This window comes from Cyprinodon tularosa, unplaced genomic scaffold (assembly GCF_016077235.1).
Source record: "Cyprinodon tularosa strain WSP-4 unplaced genomic scaffold, ASM1607723v1 ctg30, whole genome shotgun sequence".
Classification (NCBI taxonomy): domain Eukaryota; kingdom Metazoa; phylum Chordata; class Actinopteri; order Cyprinodontiformes; family Cyprinodontidae; genus Cyprinodon; species Cyprinodon tularosa.
Window position 1 is genome coordinate 5,616,321 of NW_024039008.1, and position 17,202 is coordinate 5,633,522.

Here is a 17,202-nt window from a genome sequence, read left to right on the forward strand (position 1 = left end):
ACAATGTAGCTTGCCACCATCAGTGTGTGAGTGTGTGTGTGAATGGGTGAATGAATGCAGTGTAAAGCGCTTTGGTCAAGTCTCCTAACTTGAATAAAGGCGCTATATAAGTACATGCCATTTACCATTTACCATATTAAAAGGAAAGGAAATGTAAACAGTACTGGCACAGATTGTGGGGTGGGGAATAATGCAAAACAGGTGAAAAGTGTCCGTCAGTGCAGGTCGGAGTTGAGGGCGGCAATGGCTTGGGGGAAAAAACTGTTTTTGAGTCTGTTTGTCCTGATCCTCATTTGCCTGTAGCGCCTTCCAGGTAACCCTAAACCTAAACCTAAACTTGACTGGTTCATACCTAACCCTAACCAAACCTAAACTCAATTCAGGCCTTACGCCTAAACTTGACCCCTAACCCACAAACATCAATTCCACTCATGGGGTCCAGGCATCAGGCCCCCTATGGCCAGGATATGCAATCGGAAATGTTTACCATTTACTTTTTGGATTTTTGATATGGGAAACTATCTGCCCTCATTTTGCCACAAATAAGGCATAAGTAAAAAGCCATATTTTGGGAACATGTAACATATTTAGACAGTAAAAAAATACCCCAGAGTAATAGTAGAATAATATAAAATAATATATTTTCAATTGGACAAAAATTAATGCAGCCAGATAAAAGATAATAGTTATACAATAAAACCAATAAAAAACAAACAAAAAAAACACTTGAATTTAAATATCGTGGCATGTTTATTACAAAAAAGGATACCAAAAGAGTCAGAAAAGAGACATAGGGGTGAAAGTGTCCATCTCTGCTTCCCTGCAACACAGATTTTTTTTGTTGCCTTGATTCAACAAAACAGGAAGCAGCACGGTTACACCAGGGTTTGCACATTTTAAGACATTCACATCCCTACTTAGCATTTCCACTAAACAGGCTTAAATCAGAGGAAAATCAATTCTTCATATCGTACTAGGAATGTGCTTGTGATGGACCTCCATACTGCATAAATACATCTGAGCTCCAACAACTGATACTGTAGCTCTGGTGCAAACAAACAGAAATGACAAACACCCCTGGATATGCGTCGAAACATCATCAAACATCTTCAGAAAAACTGAGCAAAAGTCTGGTTGCTGGTTACTTAATATGCAGTAATGATTTTCTATTGCTAATAAAAGATTTTAACCTTTATTTGGACAAATTGCTTTCTTGATCACCCCTTTAATGAAAACTGCACCACAAGATCAAACATACCACAAGAGGTTCTGGTTCCATATGAGATAACTGTCTCCCTCTAGTGGTGGGGAGCACTTCCATTCTTTAGGACCAGTTTGCAGCTTTTCTGAACTTGCAGTTGTTTTTGCTACTTGCAGTGTTTGTTTATTCATTTGCATGTTATCATAATTTATGTATTTGCGGTGGATTTTTTTATTTGCAACATGTTTCCACTTTGCTGCTCTCCATTTTCTGTCATTGCAGCTTTTCTCCACTGCATATTTTTTGGTTTAATCTGACTTTCTTTTTCTAGTTTACTTTTTTGAATTCGATGATTTAATGTTTAAGTTCCCTGGACCTTCTGACTTCACCCAGACTTCGCTGGGAAAAAAAAGAAAACTAACTTAATATACGGCTGCAAAAGAATGCAAAAATTAATTTTCCAATTGTGTTAAGTACTGTAAGAGTGTCAAGGAATTTACACATGGAGCAAACCTTTAGTGGTTTTTAATGAAAAACTTGGCTGTATATAGATGTTGGAGGTCCACCAGTCACTAAATTAGAGAACAACTATCTGTACTGTTGATGTGGCCAAAGCAGCATCAAAAGGTAAACAATAATTAAATTTGTATTATTTTTTTAGAAAGAAAATAATTTTTTTAATCAAGCATTAAAATAATTACATGTCATGGCTGTGGGTCTAGAAAATGATCGCTTCTATCTTTCATCGATATAATTTCACTTTGGATATAATTAAAATGTTTTGTTCCTTTTATATAATTACAAGCGGTGATGTTTATCAACTATTCTTGTCTTGAAGCTGACTGCACTAAATTCATATTGACCCATATTGTCACTTCTGTCTCAATTCAACCACTCATTTGAATGCAAATGAATTTAACACACTGTCTTCTATTGCTCTGGACTGCTTTTCTATATCTGAAAATAATATAGAAACAAACACTGCAGCAGAACACACTCATTCCAGAGTGTGGAAGGGAATCAGCCTACAATTGCTGATTTTTAGATTTTTTTATAGGCTACGTATGCCTTCGAATGTATTGATTTTAATGATTGTCTTTTTACTCTGTTTTTAATGTTATGGTCTTTTAATCTTTTTTTAATTTTCCCTTTTTTTAAATGTAGCACTTTGAGATTTGAATTCAAATGTAAAGTGCGTTACAAATACAATTCAATATTATTATTATTATTAAGGGATAATCTAAAATTAAGCTTTGATAAAGATATTTATAACATCTCATCTTTCCCTCACACTAACACCACCCTCTAAACCTCAGCCATGACTGGCACAACAGAGAATATAAAAAGCTTCAGTCAGTGACATTACAGCAACAATAGTTATTTAATCACTACATTTGCAAAGGCCCTTTGCAGGAAAAGTAATAATCATATAATTCAAAACGATACAAAAAATACATTTTGTAGACTCCAGAGGCTGAAATGCTGACAGTGTGCAGTCTCTTAAATGTTCCTCCAAAACTTCATGTCAAACGACTTCAAATAATCAATTCTTCACATCTTCAGTAGTAATAGCTTCCAAAAACTGCCACCAAACAAAACAAGCTCTCCTAAGAAGTGAAAACAAAGTGATTTTAAAATCAGACAAACATCCTTAAAGAAATTATGCTTTATTTCTGAGTGCTTACATTCATGAACACATCTGCTGCATAGTTGTCCGTGTCAGCATCCCACAAACACTTGGAAGACATCCTAGAAAAAAAAAATTGCATTCAATACACATAAATGACATTTTATAAAAACATTTTTCTCCTGATAGAACATTTTGCATCAATTAAAATAAAAATGTTGTGCAGCGCTCTTTGTAAATGACCTGCAACATGCCCATTTATTACTCATAACAAATAAATAAAGTAATAAAATGACACATGCAGTCTTTAAGGATCAGGAGCAATGAGTTTGTTCTATGAACAGTAAAACTTCTTCCATATGCTTGGTGTCTCCCTTGGTGACAAATACAGAACTGTGAGCTTAATTTTCTAAATTCTTTGTCTTCATAAAATATTTTTCTCCCTCCATGATAAATTGTGTGTGCATTTATGTCTTTGAGAATTATGCACTGTAATATTAAAACACAGGATTTTTTTGGGCTGTAATATGATGAAATATGAAATATTACACTATGAAATGAAAGTGGAAATTATATGAGAAACAATTTATTTAATTCAACATTTCCCAGAATTACAAAGTATTAAAAAATATAATATTAAATATTTTATGCTAAAAAAAAAAAAGTTTCAATGACGATAAAATGTTTTGATCATAATAAACTAACATTGTCATATGAAGATTGTCAGACTAAAATCCAGGAAATATAAAAATGTTTCGCAGTCTGTCAAACACTGGGATTATTGGTGTGTTTTTGTTTCATTCAGGTGAACGGTTCATGACCTCCACTACGCATACATAAATCCTGTCCTTTTTTTCCATTTAGTGCTCTTTGAGGAAAACAAAGTGATCCTTCAATGTGTCTGTTCCTCTGAGGCTGTATTTTTAACGGTGCAAAACATGTTTTACACATTTTTCTGATCATACATCATTCTGAAATGAAGAGAAACAGTTTTACAACCAAAAAATATTCTGTCAGATGCTGCCTTTTTTTGATGCACCTTCAAAGTTCTTGACATGCACTTTATACGAACACAATCTTTCATTTTTGTTCAGGGCTTTTTGTAGAAAGGGCATTTATAGCTCACATCAGATTGCTCTAAACATTTCTTAAGATTCAAGGGTTTTCAGAAGTTACAAAATGATGCTTCAAGAACAGCCCACACTATTCTAATGAACTGTTTGGTGGGAACAATACTTCAATATGTGAGAAAAGTGCTGTGAAAATGTGAACCCTGCATCCTTCAGACTCTTTCATTGACTAAGCCTGAAGGCTTAGTTAGCAAAGAGATAAAATAAAGGTGTAACACAGAAAACTCACACAAACAATTATAGTGAGAACCCTGATAAATACATACAGGAATCTATTTCGGGTAGCCTTTATCATCTTTCTGAGTTTTTTTTTTTTTCTTAAAGTCATAGATCGTTAATGATCAATTTTCTGAAGAAATTTTCGACCAAAGACAAGTTCTGTTCCCTGTCAGAAAAACAATAAATGTCTGAATGTATCAGGGCCATGGTGGCTGTGAATTAACTTTATGTAAATGCACAGTTTTTCATGTTTTCATAGGGTAGTCATACTTAAATGTCAAATCATTCTGGCTTGAACATGTATGTACTCTTTATCGGACGATATTGTCCCAAAAATTAGAACATTTCTATTTTTTCTTTTAAATCCTGTCCTTTAAATCTGTGTGTTTTTTTTTTCCATTATCTTATGCAGGCCAGTTAGTTATACGTCAGCCTGTACACCTAAATTCGGCCAATCATATATCAACGGTCATCTGTCAATCAAATTTTTTCAGCCATAGCATCTTGAATCATATGTCGCAGCTAATATACACAACGCCTGAAATAAGAAATAAGAATCATTCGCTTTCCCATTGAGTTCCGTCCCAGTGTTCATGGGGATGGACGTCTGTGTCTTCAGCAGGCGTAGAGCTAATAGAACTGGCAGCGTTGCGAGGCAAGGGCTCAAACATGTACGGCTGGAAGCCTTCTACACCAAACCAAGCTTCTGCCGCCCTGGCGTCCTCTTCCACAACATCTTCTTCCCTACTTTCCTCTAAATAAAAAATGTATGACTGATGAGACTCTTCCACGACCTCCAACAAAAAAAACTCTCCTCCTCTAGCATGTTTGCTCTGTCCATAGCGTTCCTTGACAGTGTCGTTTCTAAGTCACCAATTTAGTGCTACTTAGTCCCAATGGAATTTCCCATTGGGAACCTGCTAACGCTAAGTTGCTAACTGGTTAGCAATTTAGCGTTACGACAAACCGGCCACAACCAGACCTGCTTGGGAACCTTACGCCACAACAATCCCGCCCCCTTGATAAACGACCAATCACATTCACTTTATTCACCGTGTAAAGTCTTAGACCACTCAAGAGAAATACAACAGTTGGAACAGCCGCTTCCCTACGACTTTAATATTCTCATCATATCAGCCCTAATGAAGCAATATATCGTGATATAAGTTTTGGCCATGCCATCCGGACTGAGTATCAGTTACAACTTACTTGACTCCTTGTCCTCGCTGTTCTCCAATGATCACCTGGACTATGAGCTTGTATTTGTCAAATCCTGCATCTGGGAACAACACAAAGCAAAAGGCATTTTATAAGGTGTCAATCATAAATAAAATAAAATGAAAGGATCTGCAGAGACATGTTTTATTCATGCAACAACACTGCACAATCATACTTTTAATATGTATCATTAATTTTCTTTTTAATGACAGATTCTTTACCACATCAAATGCGTCTGGTTCTATTATGTTAGCTAAATGTTTAAAATAAAAACATGAGGTCTTTGGTTTAAATTGTATTCAGCTTATTTTGCTTGTGTTTTTTTAAACACTGTCGAGATGTCAGAAATGTCCAATCTTACTAAAGTTCTGCAAACTCAAATGAAACTTGGTCACATTTTGCTTTGTTAGGTTAGATATTTTTAGGTTAGATATTTTTTGAGTAAAACCAAAGGGGAACTAAAGCAGCACTAACTCTTCACTTTGTCCTTAACAGCCTCTGCCAGTGAACGGGTCAGCTCTGGGACACTCTCTGGGTCGTACAGCACCCCTGATAGACGCTCCCTCAGAATTTCATGGATATATTCCTTTACGATGGTTGGTTTAAACCTGAAAGATTGAACAAAGCATAAAAATTAAAAAAAAGAAACTTAAGTTGAATCTGATCAAAGAACACAATCTACATTATAGATCATTGTGGTGTCACCAAACTTGTAGCACACGTAGAAAACCTCATCTAGCTCATACTACAACTCTTACTTTGGGAAGATAGGCCACACTCTATTTTATTAGCTTTTTTCATTGTTGTTATAAGCATATAATTATCAATAACTACATTAATTATCAATAACTAACTGTAGCCCCACCAAAATCACTGTACACATCATTCACACCCTCCTGGTTACACCACAATAGTTATTATATTAATTAAATACTTTTTAATATTTTGGGGGAATTTTTAGTTCAATAAAAAATCAATAATTACATTAGGATGAACTCTAGCCTCACCAAAACCACTGTTAACCTCATGTGTACCTTCTTGGTGATGTTTATTTTGTTTATTCATATGGCATATTTAAAGGAGCTACAGTCATTTAAGCTCTACTTGCAAGAGCAGATTTAAGTCTTTACTGTAAGACCTATAGAGCAGTGTTTTTCAACCCTGGTCCTCAAGCCACACTGCCCTGCATTTTTTATATGTTTGCCAGCTTTCACACACATGTTATCAATTGATAGCAGCTTATCAGGCTTTGCTGAACTGTAATCATCTGAATCAGATGTACTGAAGCTCATAAACATCCAAAACATGCAGAACAGTGTGCCTTGAGGGCCAGGGTTGAAAAACACTGCTATAGAGAATGACATATTTTTGCCTTTGGGGTACTTAGCCAGTTTACCTGCACAGTCTTTCCTTGGTTATTTGTAAGTCCTCTTTTATCTTTATATTACTATGCATATAGCTGTTGCATAATGATTAAATTAAGTGTTTTTCAACTTTGCATAATGCATAACAGGGCATGGGTGTGAGACTCACGGATGTCAGTGTCTTCATACACACACACTCAGTATGCCCATTTTTTCACGCTAAAATATGACGGACAATAAAACTGAACTACATTCCACTTATTTAAATATAAAAATACCATGCTGATAAAAACTTGCATTGAGTCGTCTAACAAAATCTCTTCAAAATCTAAGAAGAGAAATTCTGAGAGGATCAGATATTGTTCAGAATATCCCATTATTATGTTGACAACTTCCTACAAACATTACAGTAATATAGCTTAAATATTTTTAGTGGCAAAGGATGACTTCTGTTCCTTCTGTGGAAATAAGGACTTACTGCAATCTTACTGAAATCTCTTTAATTGTTTGAAAACATCAGTGGATGATAGTGGATAATCTTGAAATTCCTGCGATAATACTATAGTAATCAAATCTTGTATAATCTTATGCATTACAGATTTGCTAATGTCAACTTTTTAAAATATGTTTAATGTTTTTATCCCAATGTAGATTCAGTGTGGAACTTGCACAAGATGATTTCACACGCAGTGCCTTGGAATAACAGCAGCACAAATCCCTAATGAAGTTACCCCTTGGCATTGTGAGTTGTGCAACAGCCCTAAGTGACGAGGCTGTTGGTAAGTTTGGCAGACTCTTATTAGAAATAAGAGCGTTTAGGTGTATTGAATTTCACTACTGCCATAATAATACAGTAGTAGTACCCTTTTGAAATGCACAGGAACCTGTTTTTATTTTTACTCTGTCGTAAACTCTAAAAGAAAAGAACAATCTTGTATACAAAGGTAACCAATTACCTTAATCTGTTTTTCATCTAAATTTACAATTATTTATTACCTAATGTACAGAAAGATATAAAAATAAATGGCCATAGAGTCTGTGAAAATGTAAACCAAAAATTCTGTTCCTTTTGTCCTATAGACTTCAAGATGCTTCGGAATAGACTTGTAAAGGAAGATTGGGTTAACATTAAGTAGAAGCCTGGCAAAAAGAAAAGTAAATACTCCAGACCTGTTTATTTTGCCCTATTTATTTATTTATAAATATTTTTTTTACATAATTCAAAACATATTAAATGTTATTTAATAGTTCAGAATTAATATCTTATGACCACTTAGTTTGAGTGACAAATTCCCCAAAAATATGAAAAAGTATTTGATATAATAACAGTTGTAGTATCACTAGTAGGGTGTGAATCATGTGTACAGTGGTTTTAGTGAAGGTACAGTTCATAATAGTGCAGTTATTGATAATTATTTGCTTATAAGAACAATTAAAAAATCTCAAAAAATAAACGTATAGCATATTTTCCCAAGGTAAGTGTTGCAGTATGATCCAGATGAAGTTATCTATGTATCCTACAAGTTTGGAGGCACTGGAATGATCTATATGGTAGTCATTGCTCATTTTATTCTTATTCTATCAATAAAATAGAGTCAGCATTTGTCATTTGGGCTTTGGGAAATAACTCAAAAAAAGTATTCTTTTCGAATCCAATAATTGTGGTATGAGATACAAGAGATACACATTAAATTAATTTGATAGTAATCCACCACTCCTTGGTGACGCTTTTGAATATTTCTCTCTGGTTATCTTGCAACTTGCAGACGGTCCCTAAGTGGATAGGGTCCAATTCTCCCAGCGTGATAGGAGAACTGTTTTCAGGAAACTATGGTTGTAGCTCACTGTCTGTCTTGCTGTGGTTGCGAAGAGGTGTCTGTTTTATAGAATAAATCATCCGCCGACGAGCAAAAATTAGGAAAAGCCGAATCTGTGAATATATTGCCAACTTTACTGCAGTAGTGCACTACATGAATTAGATAATACAAGAGAAATAAAAACAAAGTAAATGCAAAAATATTTGTAAAACAAATAAAACATTCATAATCAAATGACAAGCGTTAGATAATTAGCCATACATTTTTATATATAGAATTTACTGAAACCTTACATTTAGCGGTGAGCTAAATGAGATACTCGAACATTAGCGCTTTCGTTAGCAATAATCTCGCTAGCAAAACTGACAAAGAAGAAGAAATCGTAAAACTTTTAGAGCAAACTTACTTGTGCTGATGGTTCGGTCGTATCAGGTATGAATCTGAACCCTCCACCTCCACCATGTCTAATGGAAACAATTTGCTTCACCACAACTAAAATAAAAACAGGTAAATTTGCCCAGAAGCTAACCTACAGGATTGTTTCGGTTACTATGGAAACGTTCCACGTCCACTTCCGGTTTCAAATTAAGAGCACATATATATATATCAGTTACTATAGAAACGTTCCACGTCTACTTCCGGTTTCAAATTAAGAGCACATATAAACGTTATGGTGAACACCTTCCCTATGCGATCAGTTCGCATTAAAAGAGTAAAATTACTCCAATATAAAAACGTTTTGTGAATGTAAAGCCTATAGCTTTCAAGTTGTAGAACACTATTGGAAAATATTTTGAGTGTATTTTCAGATGACTGACATAATAAAGGATATGCTTACATATCTCTTTTTATTGTAATTTTAGTAGTTAATATGGGAGGAATGGCATCATTAAGTATTCTGGTTAAATAGTTTCCTGAGTAAATATTTCAAAATGTTTTCATTGAAATTACAGCTGTAAGTAGAATTTTTCCACCAGCTCAGCACATAAAGAGAATAAAATAATAATAATAAAAAATTAAATTAAAAATTATTGTGTCTGCTTTCATGATTGATATTGTCTTTGTCATTCATGTGGGTGTAGGTAGATGGTCCTGGCATACTGGTTTGTGTCTGACCCACTCATTCCTTTTCAAATATGGGATATTTTACCTCGATTGTTCCAACCCTGCTTAAAACTTTTCCACACGCCAAACCAACTTGTCTGCTGTATTTCTTGGTTTTTGATACCCTTTTAGTTCACTAATGCTTTAACAAACATCTGAGGTCATTACAGAAAAGCTGGATTAATACTTAAACAAGTTAAACAAAAGGTAATCGCTCATTAGACTACTGATAGCTGCATGTTAAACTGGTTTTATTTAAGCCTTTGAGAGTTAGAGAGGGCACGATGTACAGCCATGCCAAACCTTTCAGAGTTTTATTTATGAAATAACAATCCAGATAATCATTTTCTGTGTATTAATAACTAGAGGCTTTGTAACAGCAGGATCAGTGCATAAAAGAAAACAGAATCTATATTTTTTGTTTTTTAGTATCTGTATATTTATATTGATTCCAAACACCCATATCTATATAATATATATTACTGAGAACGTATTTTTAAGTTTTCTGGGTAAATATGTATATATTTGATTATAAGTTGTTTAAAATGTTGAATTGTGCTCTACTTGCTTACAGTTTATTTGAGTGCACTGCATTAAGACAAGCACAGTGCTTATTGCACGTACAGACAGTTCTCAGAGTTTATCTCAGTATTAATGATAGCATTCAGTTTTGTTTCTGACTCAATAAAATAATCACCTTATTAAACTCTGACCGAAACCTATGGCTGTGTTTTGTCAACTTTTAGGTTTCACTTTCCTGAGTGCCACAACCCTTCCTTTGTTTGATGATGTGTCACAGCCACAAGCTGGTTGACAGATCTGAAGATCAGCTGTTAGAGCTTTTACTCTTCTTCAACCAACAGTCTCATCTGCTTTTTAAAGATGAACCAGCAGGATTGGACACGCATCTTTGATGAAGAAATGGCAATTCTAAGTGGTAAAGGAGACACTTGGAATCTGTTGTTTGATGAAAGTATTGAGCCCAATAATCCAGACTATGGCTGGACGAAATACTTCAGGAAAACAAGTGCAAGGTCAGTACTGGACTGCAGTTTGCTATCTACTCTGCTAAGCATTGAAACGCAACAAACTTCTATTTGTCTTTCCTAAATTCTACATACTTGATGTATATTGAATATGTCAGATCTGAGATCTACATCCAGGGGGTGATATATTTATTTCAGATCTTTTTTCCATTACCATTTTTTTGGTAGAACAGATTCCTGTATCAAGGTAGTCCAAGTCCTGCTTGTTGGCAGAAGTGTGCATAGACTTTCCTTTACTATATTGGAAAATATATCTGAATCAAAATCATTTGTGTATTTTGACTCAAAAATTCAACCTATAGGTCAAGTAGAAGCAAACCTTGGATACCGAATACATTTAAACTAAGATCCGACAGCCACAAGCTCCTTGAAATATACATAATGTTGATATAAACCATGCAAACCAAGTACAATAACAGTTATTGCTTCTTGTCAAAGATAATGCAGCTGAAAAATAACCCAAATCTTTCAAAATCATAAGAAATAATGTATGAAAGAATAACAATATATATATAGAACTTTATATATATATATATATATATATATATATATATATATATATATATATATATATATATATATATATATATATATATATATATATATATATATATATATATATATATAATATATATATATATATATATATATATATATATTAAGAAAATTTGTTAAGCACTGCCATGACTGTAATACAGTAACCGCATTGTAACAGCATTGCTTTCTAAGTTTGATTTCAAAGAAGTTGGATTTAATTGAATTTATATAATAATATTTGATTTTGTACTATAATATAAAATACAGTACTACATTTTAAGCTGAATTGTCTTTTTATTTGTTTTAGATTCAGCTGCACCTCATGTAGGAGAACTTGGCCTTCAAACCGGGTCATGGTTATTTTCCACATGCGCCTAATTGGTGGGCAGGGCACTGTCAAGGTGAGGCCTTTACGTCAAGAATGCAACAGTTGTCCCACTGCAGCGATGGTGAAGCCATTGGTTGAGCCAGACAACATTCATATCCTCATGACGAACCTGGTGAAGAAAGTTAGAAGAAATTGCTACCATGAAGAAATCGAAGAGCCAAACAGGGTGTTCAACGCCGTTGATGTCAAGAGTCCTCATGAGCCTGATCATTGTGAGGGATGCAGGCTAGGAGTCTGTGACAGAGATTGAGCTAATAATGATAAAGCTATAAAATCTTCTACAAAATGCCTCTTTCTTTCTCTCTCTATATTCATACTTTTGTGTTTGTCATTCAGTTTATTAAATCCATGTTCATTTGTTCTTGCATAAGAATACATTCATTTATAAATTGTATATGAATGTTTCAGCATGAGATATAAAATGTCTATGTACTATTTGAATTCAAACTTAATGTGTCTCAATAGGTTTTCATGAAAAGGTATTTCTAACTGATTAGTTATTGTGGTAAACTGGCTTTTAAATATGAGAATAGATAAATGTTTAACATTACGAATGGGTCTGAAAAAAGTATCTTATTACACAGTTTTAAAAGGATGTACCTTTTCAAAAAAAAAAGATGTGATAATTTTGTCCAAACATATATAATAATTGTTTTTGGTTAATTTTGGTGTTATAGTGTTCTAACTTGGTGTAACATGAAATAAAACATTTGATTGTAAAAAGGAAAAAGTCACTTCTGTCTGTTTACAAAAAATGTGAAAATCAGGCAGTTAGTACTAATTAGTGTAAAATATTTTTCTCCCACCATAACTAATTCTGTGGGCTTTTATGTCTTAGTGAGAATTACGTGCTGTCATTATAAAACACAGGATTTTTTGGGGGCTGTAATATGATGAAATAAAAAAATAAAAATAAAAAATACACAAAAAAAAAAGAAAAGTTATGAAATAAAAGTGGGAATTATATGAGAAACAATTTATTTAATATAACATTTCTCAGAATTAAAAATCATTAAAAAATATAATATTAAATATATTTTATACTAAAAAAAGTTTCAATGAATATAAAATGTTTTGATCACAATAAACTAACATTGTGACATCAAGATAGTCAGACTAAAATCCAGGAAATATAAAAATGTTTGGCAGTCTGTCAAACACTGGGATTAGTGGTCTGTTTGTTTTTGAAACGTTCCACGTCCACTTTCGGTTTCAAATTAAGAGCACATATAAACGTTATGTTGACCACCTTCCCTGTGCGATCAGTTCGCATTAAAAAAAGTAAAATAACTCCAATTTAAAAACGTTTGTGTGAATGTAAAGCCTATAAATTTCAAATTGTAGAGCACTGCTGGAAAAATATTTTCAATGTATTATCACTGACATATTAAAGGATATGCTTACATCTCTCTTTTTATTGTCATTTTAGTAGTTAATATGGGAGGAATGGCATGATTAAGTATTCTGCGTAAATAGTTTCCTGAGTAAATATTTCAAAATGTTTTCATTTAAATTACAGCTGTAAGTCTATCATAGCATTTTTCACCAGTTCTGTACATAAAGAGAATAAAATAATAATAATAAAAATAAAATAAATAATTATTGTGTCTGCTTTCATGATTGACATTGTCTTTGTCATTCATGTGGGTTTAGGTAGATTGTTCTGGCTTACTGGTTTGTGTCTGTCCCACTTATTCCTTTTTAAATATGGGATATTTTTACCTCGATTGTTTTACGATCCAACCCTGCTTGAAACTTTTCCACAACCCAAACCAACTTGTCTGCTGTATTTCTTGGTTTTTGATACCCTTTTAGTTCACTAATGCCTTAACAAACCTCTGTGGCCATTACAGAAAAGTTGGATTAATACTTAAACAAGTTAAACAAAGGGTTATTGCTCATTAGACAACTGAAAGCAACTTGTTAGACTGGTTTTATTTGAAGCATTGAGAGTTAGAGAGGGCAGGAAATACAGTCATGCCAAACCTTTCCATCCACCCATAAATCCATTTTCCGTCACGCTTATCCATGCTGGCATCTCGAGGGGTGCTGGTGTCTATCTCCAGCTGTCAATGGTTGAGAGGCGGGGTTCACCCTGGACAGTTCACCAGTCCATCACAGGGTGACACAGAGACAAACAGGACAAACAACCATTTACACACATACTCACACATAAAGAGAATTTAGAGAAGCCAATCAACCTAATATTCATGTTTTTGGACTGTGGGAGGAAGCCGGAGTACCCAGAGAGAACCCATTCACAGGGAGAACATGCAAACTCCATGCAGAAAGACTCCCAGCCTGGAGTTTTATTTATGAAATAACAATCCTGAGAATCATTTTCTCTGTATTAATAGAGGCTTTGTAACGGCAGGATCAGTACATAAAAGGAAATATCACCTTGCTATCAGAAAAGAAACTGCTTTCAGACGCCCATGTCTATAGAATATTTTACTAAAAATATATTTTTACATTTTCTGGGTAATTCGCATGTCAGATTATAAGTTGTTTAAAACGATTAATTGTGCACTACTTGCTTACAGTTTATTTTAGTGCACTGCATTAAGACCAGCACAGTGGTTATTGAACTTACCAGCAGATGTCAGAGTTTCTCTCAGTTATAGTGATAGCTTTCAGTTTTGTTTCTGCCTCAAGCAAATGATGGCCTGATTAAGCTCTTACTGAAACCTAAGGCGGTGTTGTTGTCCACTTTTAGGTTTCACTTTCCTGAGTGCCACAGCCCTTCCTTTGCTTGATGATGCATCACAGCCACAAGCTGTTTGACAGATCTGAAGATCAGCTGTTAGAGCTTTTACTCTTCTTCAACCAACAGTCTCATCTGTTTTTAAAAGATGAACCAGCAGGATTGGACACGCATCTTTGATGATCAAATTGCAATTCTAAGTGGTAAAGGAGACACTTGGAATCTGGTGTTTGATGAAAGTATTGAGCCCAATAATCCAGACTATGGCTGGACGAAATACTTCAGGAAAACAACTGCAAGGTCAGTACTGGACTGCAGTTTTCTATCTACTCTGCTAAGCATTAAAATGCCATGAACTTCTATTGATAATTTCTTATTTCTATACAGTATACTTGATGTACATTGAATGTGTCAGATCTGAGATCTACATCCAGGGGGTGATGTATTTATCTCAGATCTTTTTTCCATTACCATTTTTTGGTGTCAGATCTGTGATACATCCGGGGGTGTGGTATATTTATTGCTAATCGTTTTTTCTTTTGTTATAACCATTTTTTTGTAGAACAGATCCCCACATTAAGATAGTTTAAAGTCCTGCTTGTTGACAGAAGTGTGCATAGACTTTCATTTACTATATAGCAAAATGTATGTGTGTATTTTCACTCAGAAATTGAACCTATATTTCGAGTAGACGCAATTAGTGGATACTGAACACAATTAAAACAAGATACAACAACCACAAGCTCCTGAACATTTATTTAATTTTGATATATACCATGTAAACAAAGAACAATAACATTTATAGCTTCGTGTCAAAAATAAAATAACTGAAAAATAACCCCAAAAAAGTGTCAAAAATCATAAGAAATACTGTATTACAGTAACGGTGGTGTGATTAACAAATTGTCTTACCTTCTGTACTGTATATCTATATAAATAGATAGACAGACAGACAGACAGACAGACAGACAGACAGACAGATAAAAATAAAGGGAACACATAAACAACACAATATAACTTCAATTAATTCAAACTTCTGTGAAATCTACCTCGAAACTTAGGAAGCAACACTGATTCTTTGATTCTGTAATATAATATAAAATACAAAAGTACATTTTAAACAGAATTGTGTTTTTATTTGTCTTAGATTCAGCTGCACCTCATGTAGGAGAACTTGGCCTTCAAACCGGGTCATGGTGATTTTCCACATGCGCCTAATGGGTGGGCAAGGCACTGTCAAGGTCAGGCCTGCACGTCAAGAATGCAAGAGATGTACCAGCGCAGCGATGGTGAAGCCATTGGTTGAGCCAGAAAACATTCGTATCCTGATGGAGAACCTAGTCCAGAAAGTTAGAAGAAATTGCTACCATGAAGACATCGGAGAGCCAAACAGGAGGTCCAACAGCCTTGATGTCAAGAGTCCCCATGAGCCTAAACATTGTGAGGGATGCAGGTTAGGAATCTGTACCAGAGATTGAGCTAATAATGATAAAGTTATTGAAATTATCTACAAAATGCCTCTTTCTTTCTCTCTCTATGTTTATACTTCTGTGTTTTGTTATTGTGGGTGTTAAATCTATATTTATTGGTTATTACATGAAACTGCTTTCATTAATAATGAGATATAAAATGTATATGTATTATTTCAATTCAAAGTAAATGTGTCTTAATAGGATTTGATGAAAAGGTACCTCTAACTGATTTGTTATTGTGGTAAACTGGCCTTTAAACATAAGAATATATACATTTTCTAAGTTTAACTTTAAGAACTGAGCTGAAAAAAGTATGTTATTACAGTATTTTAAAAAGATGCACAATTTTTAAAAAGATGTCATAGTTTTGTGCAAACATATATAGTTTTTTTTTTTTTTTTGATGCATTTTTGCATTATGGTGTTCTAACTCGGTGGATAATGAAATAAAATATTTGATTGTAAAAAAGGAAACAGTCACTTCTGTCTGTTTGCCAGAAATTGTGAGCAAAAGCCTCTTTTCACTTTTACTATATAATATATTTATTGTACCAAAATTACAATTCCCCGGTTTGTCCTTCAAATATTATTTATAATTTTAATTATAAGATTCCAGTAGCAAATAAACAGTGTCCTTGATTCTCTGGAAATGTATGTATTATTTTTCTTCAAAATAAGACTGAAAGAAAAAAAGTTTTATTTGACAATAAAATATTGAACTTTAATGATACCATATATCATATTGAGATTATTGCACTAAAAAATATTTCAGTTTTGTCTTTTCTGTTTTGCTTGAGTGAAGTTTCTTCATGGGATGTAATCCAAAAGAGAAACAATAATGATCACAGCCTCTTTCATTTTGTGCAATTCTGATTTGGAGTAAAAACTAATCCTTTCCATCAGACGTGGGTCACTTCATCAGTTCATAGAAGAGCCTCAACTAATTTGGTCCCCAAAATAACATCTAGATAGGAGTGGTGTTGCCAAAATATGGTGCAGGTCCCTTTTTTTTTTTTTTTTTTTTTTTGCAGAGGTCAATAAGTTCATAAAAGGTTAATGAACTGTATAATTAAACAAGATAATTTGCTATAATGTATAAAGAATGCATGACTGTTATATTTATATATTATACTTAATTTTTTCTCTACTTTCATTTAGGGGGTTATTTTATATAAATCCGTAGATTGAGTTTTGGGCAGAGATAATCATGATATATTTAAATTAAACAATGAATACAATTTCTACTAATATATGACTATGTTACAACTTTTGCACTGGTAATAGAAAAATAATGTACCCAACAGCTCTGTACAGGTTTTTATCTTCAGTCGGTCTTTATATTCCTTATTTAAAAGGTAAAATGATATTAAACTTTA

At 33.7% G+C, this 17,202-nt stretch overlaps 3 protein-coding genes across 3 annotated transcripts; 2 read left to right on the forward strand and 1 right to left on the reverse strand.

The window, feature by feature from the left end:
- Window positions 1-2,558: 2,558 nt before the first annotated feature.
- Window positions 2,559-9,147, reverse strand: dynlt2b (dynein light chain Tctex-type 2B). The gene is made up of 5 exons (XM_038291620.1): window positions 8,983-9,147; window positions 5,870-6,003; window positions 5,387-5,456; window positions 2,887-2,950; window positions 2,559-2,808 (listed from the first exon to the last, which is right to left on the reverse strand). The coding sequence occupies exons 1-5, from the start codon at window positions 9,036-9,038 to the stop codon at window positions 2,761-2,763; spliced, it is 372 nt and encodes a 123-aa protein (XP_038147548.1). The 5' UTR covers window positions 9,039-9,147; the 3' UTR covers window positions 2,559-2,760.
- Window positions 9,148-10,440: 1,293 nt separating this feature from the next.
- LOC119787642 (receptor-transporting protein 3-like) lies at window positions 10,441-12,285 on the forward strand. Its single transcript, XM_038291618.1, has 2 exons — window positions 10,441-10,714; window positions 11,571-12,285. The coding sequence occupies exons 1-2, from the start codon at window positions 10,563-10,565 to the stop codon at window positions 11,899-11,901; spliced, it is 483 nt and encodes a 160-aa protein (XP_038147546.1). The 5' UTR covers window positions 10,441-10,562; the 3' UTR covers window positions 11,902-12,285.
- Window positions 12,286-14,390: 2,105 nt separating this feature from the next.
- Window positions 14,391-16,203, forward strand: LOC119787643 (receptor-transporting protein 3-like). Its single transcript, XM_038291619.1, has 2 exons — window positions 14,391-14,655; window positions 15,503-16,203. The coding sequence occupies exons 1-2, from the start codon at window positions 14,504-14,506 to the stop codon at window positions 15,831-15,833; spliced, it is 483 nt and encodes a 160-aa protein (XP_038147547.1). The 5' UTR covers window positions 14,391-14,503; the 3' UTR covers window positions 15,834-16,203.
- The last annotated feature ends 999 nt before the right edge of the window (window positions 16,204-17,202 follow it).

What these genes read in the sequence shown, in the direction of transcription:
- dynlt2b (XM_038291620.1), bottom strand. Translation starts at nt 9,038, where the DNA reads ATGGTGGAGGTGGAGGGTTCAGATTCATACCTGATACGACCGAACCAT. An exon ending in CGACCGAACCATCAGCACAA is followed by an intron (nt 6,004 to 8,982) that starts GTAAGTTTGCTC and finishes TCAATCTTTCAG; the next exon opens with GTTTAAACCAACCATCGTAA. An exon ending in CAGCGAGGACAAGGAGTCAA is followed by an intron (nt 2,951 to 5,386) that starts GTAAGTTGTAAC and finishes TTTTTTTTCTAG; the next exon opens with GATGTCTTCCAAGTGTTTGT.
- LOC119787642 (XM_038291618.1), top strand. Translation starts at nt 10,563, where the DNA reads ATGAACCAGCAGGATTGGACACGCATCTTTGATGAAGAAATGGCAATT. An exon ending in TTCAGGAAAACAAGTGCAAG is followed by an intron (nt 10,715 to 11,570) that starts GTCAGTACTGGA and finishes TATTTGTTTTAG; the next exon opens with ATTCAGCTGCACCTCATGTA.
- LOC119787643 (XM_038291619.1), top strand. Translation starts at nt 14,504, where the DNA reads ATGAACCAGCAGGATTGGACACGCATCTTTGATGATCAAATTGCAATT. An exon ending in TTCAGGAAAACAACTGCAAG is followed by an intron (nt 14,656 to 15,502) that starts GTCAGTACTGGA and finishes TATTTGTCTTAG; the next exon opens with ATTCAGCTGCACCTCATGTA.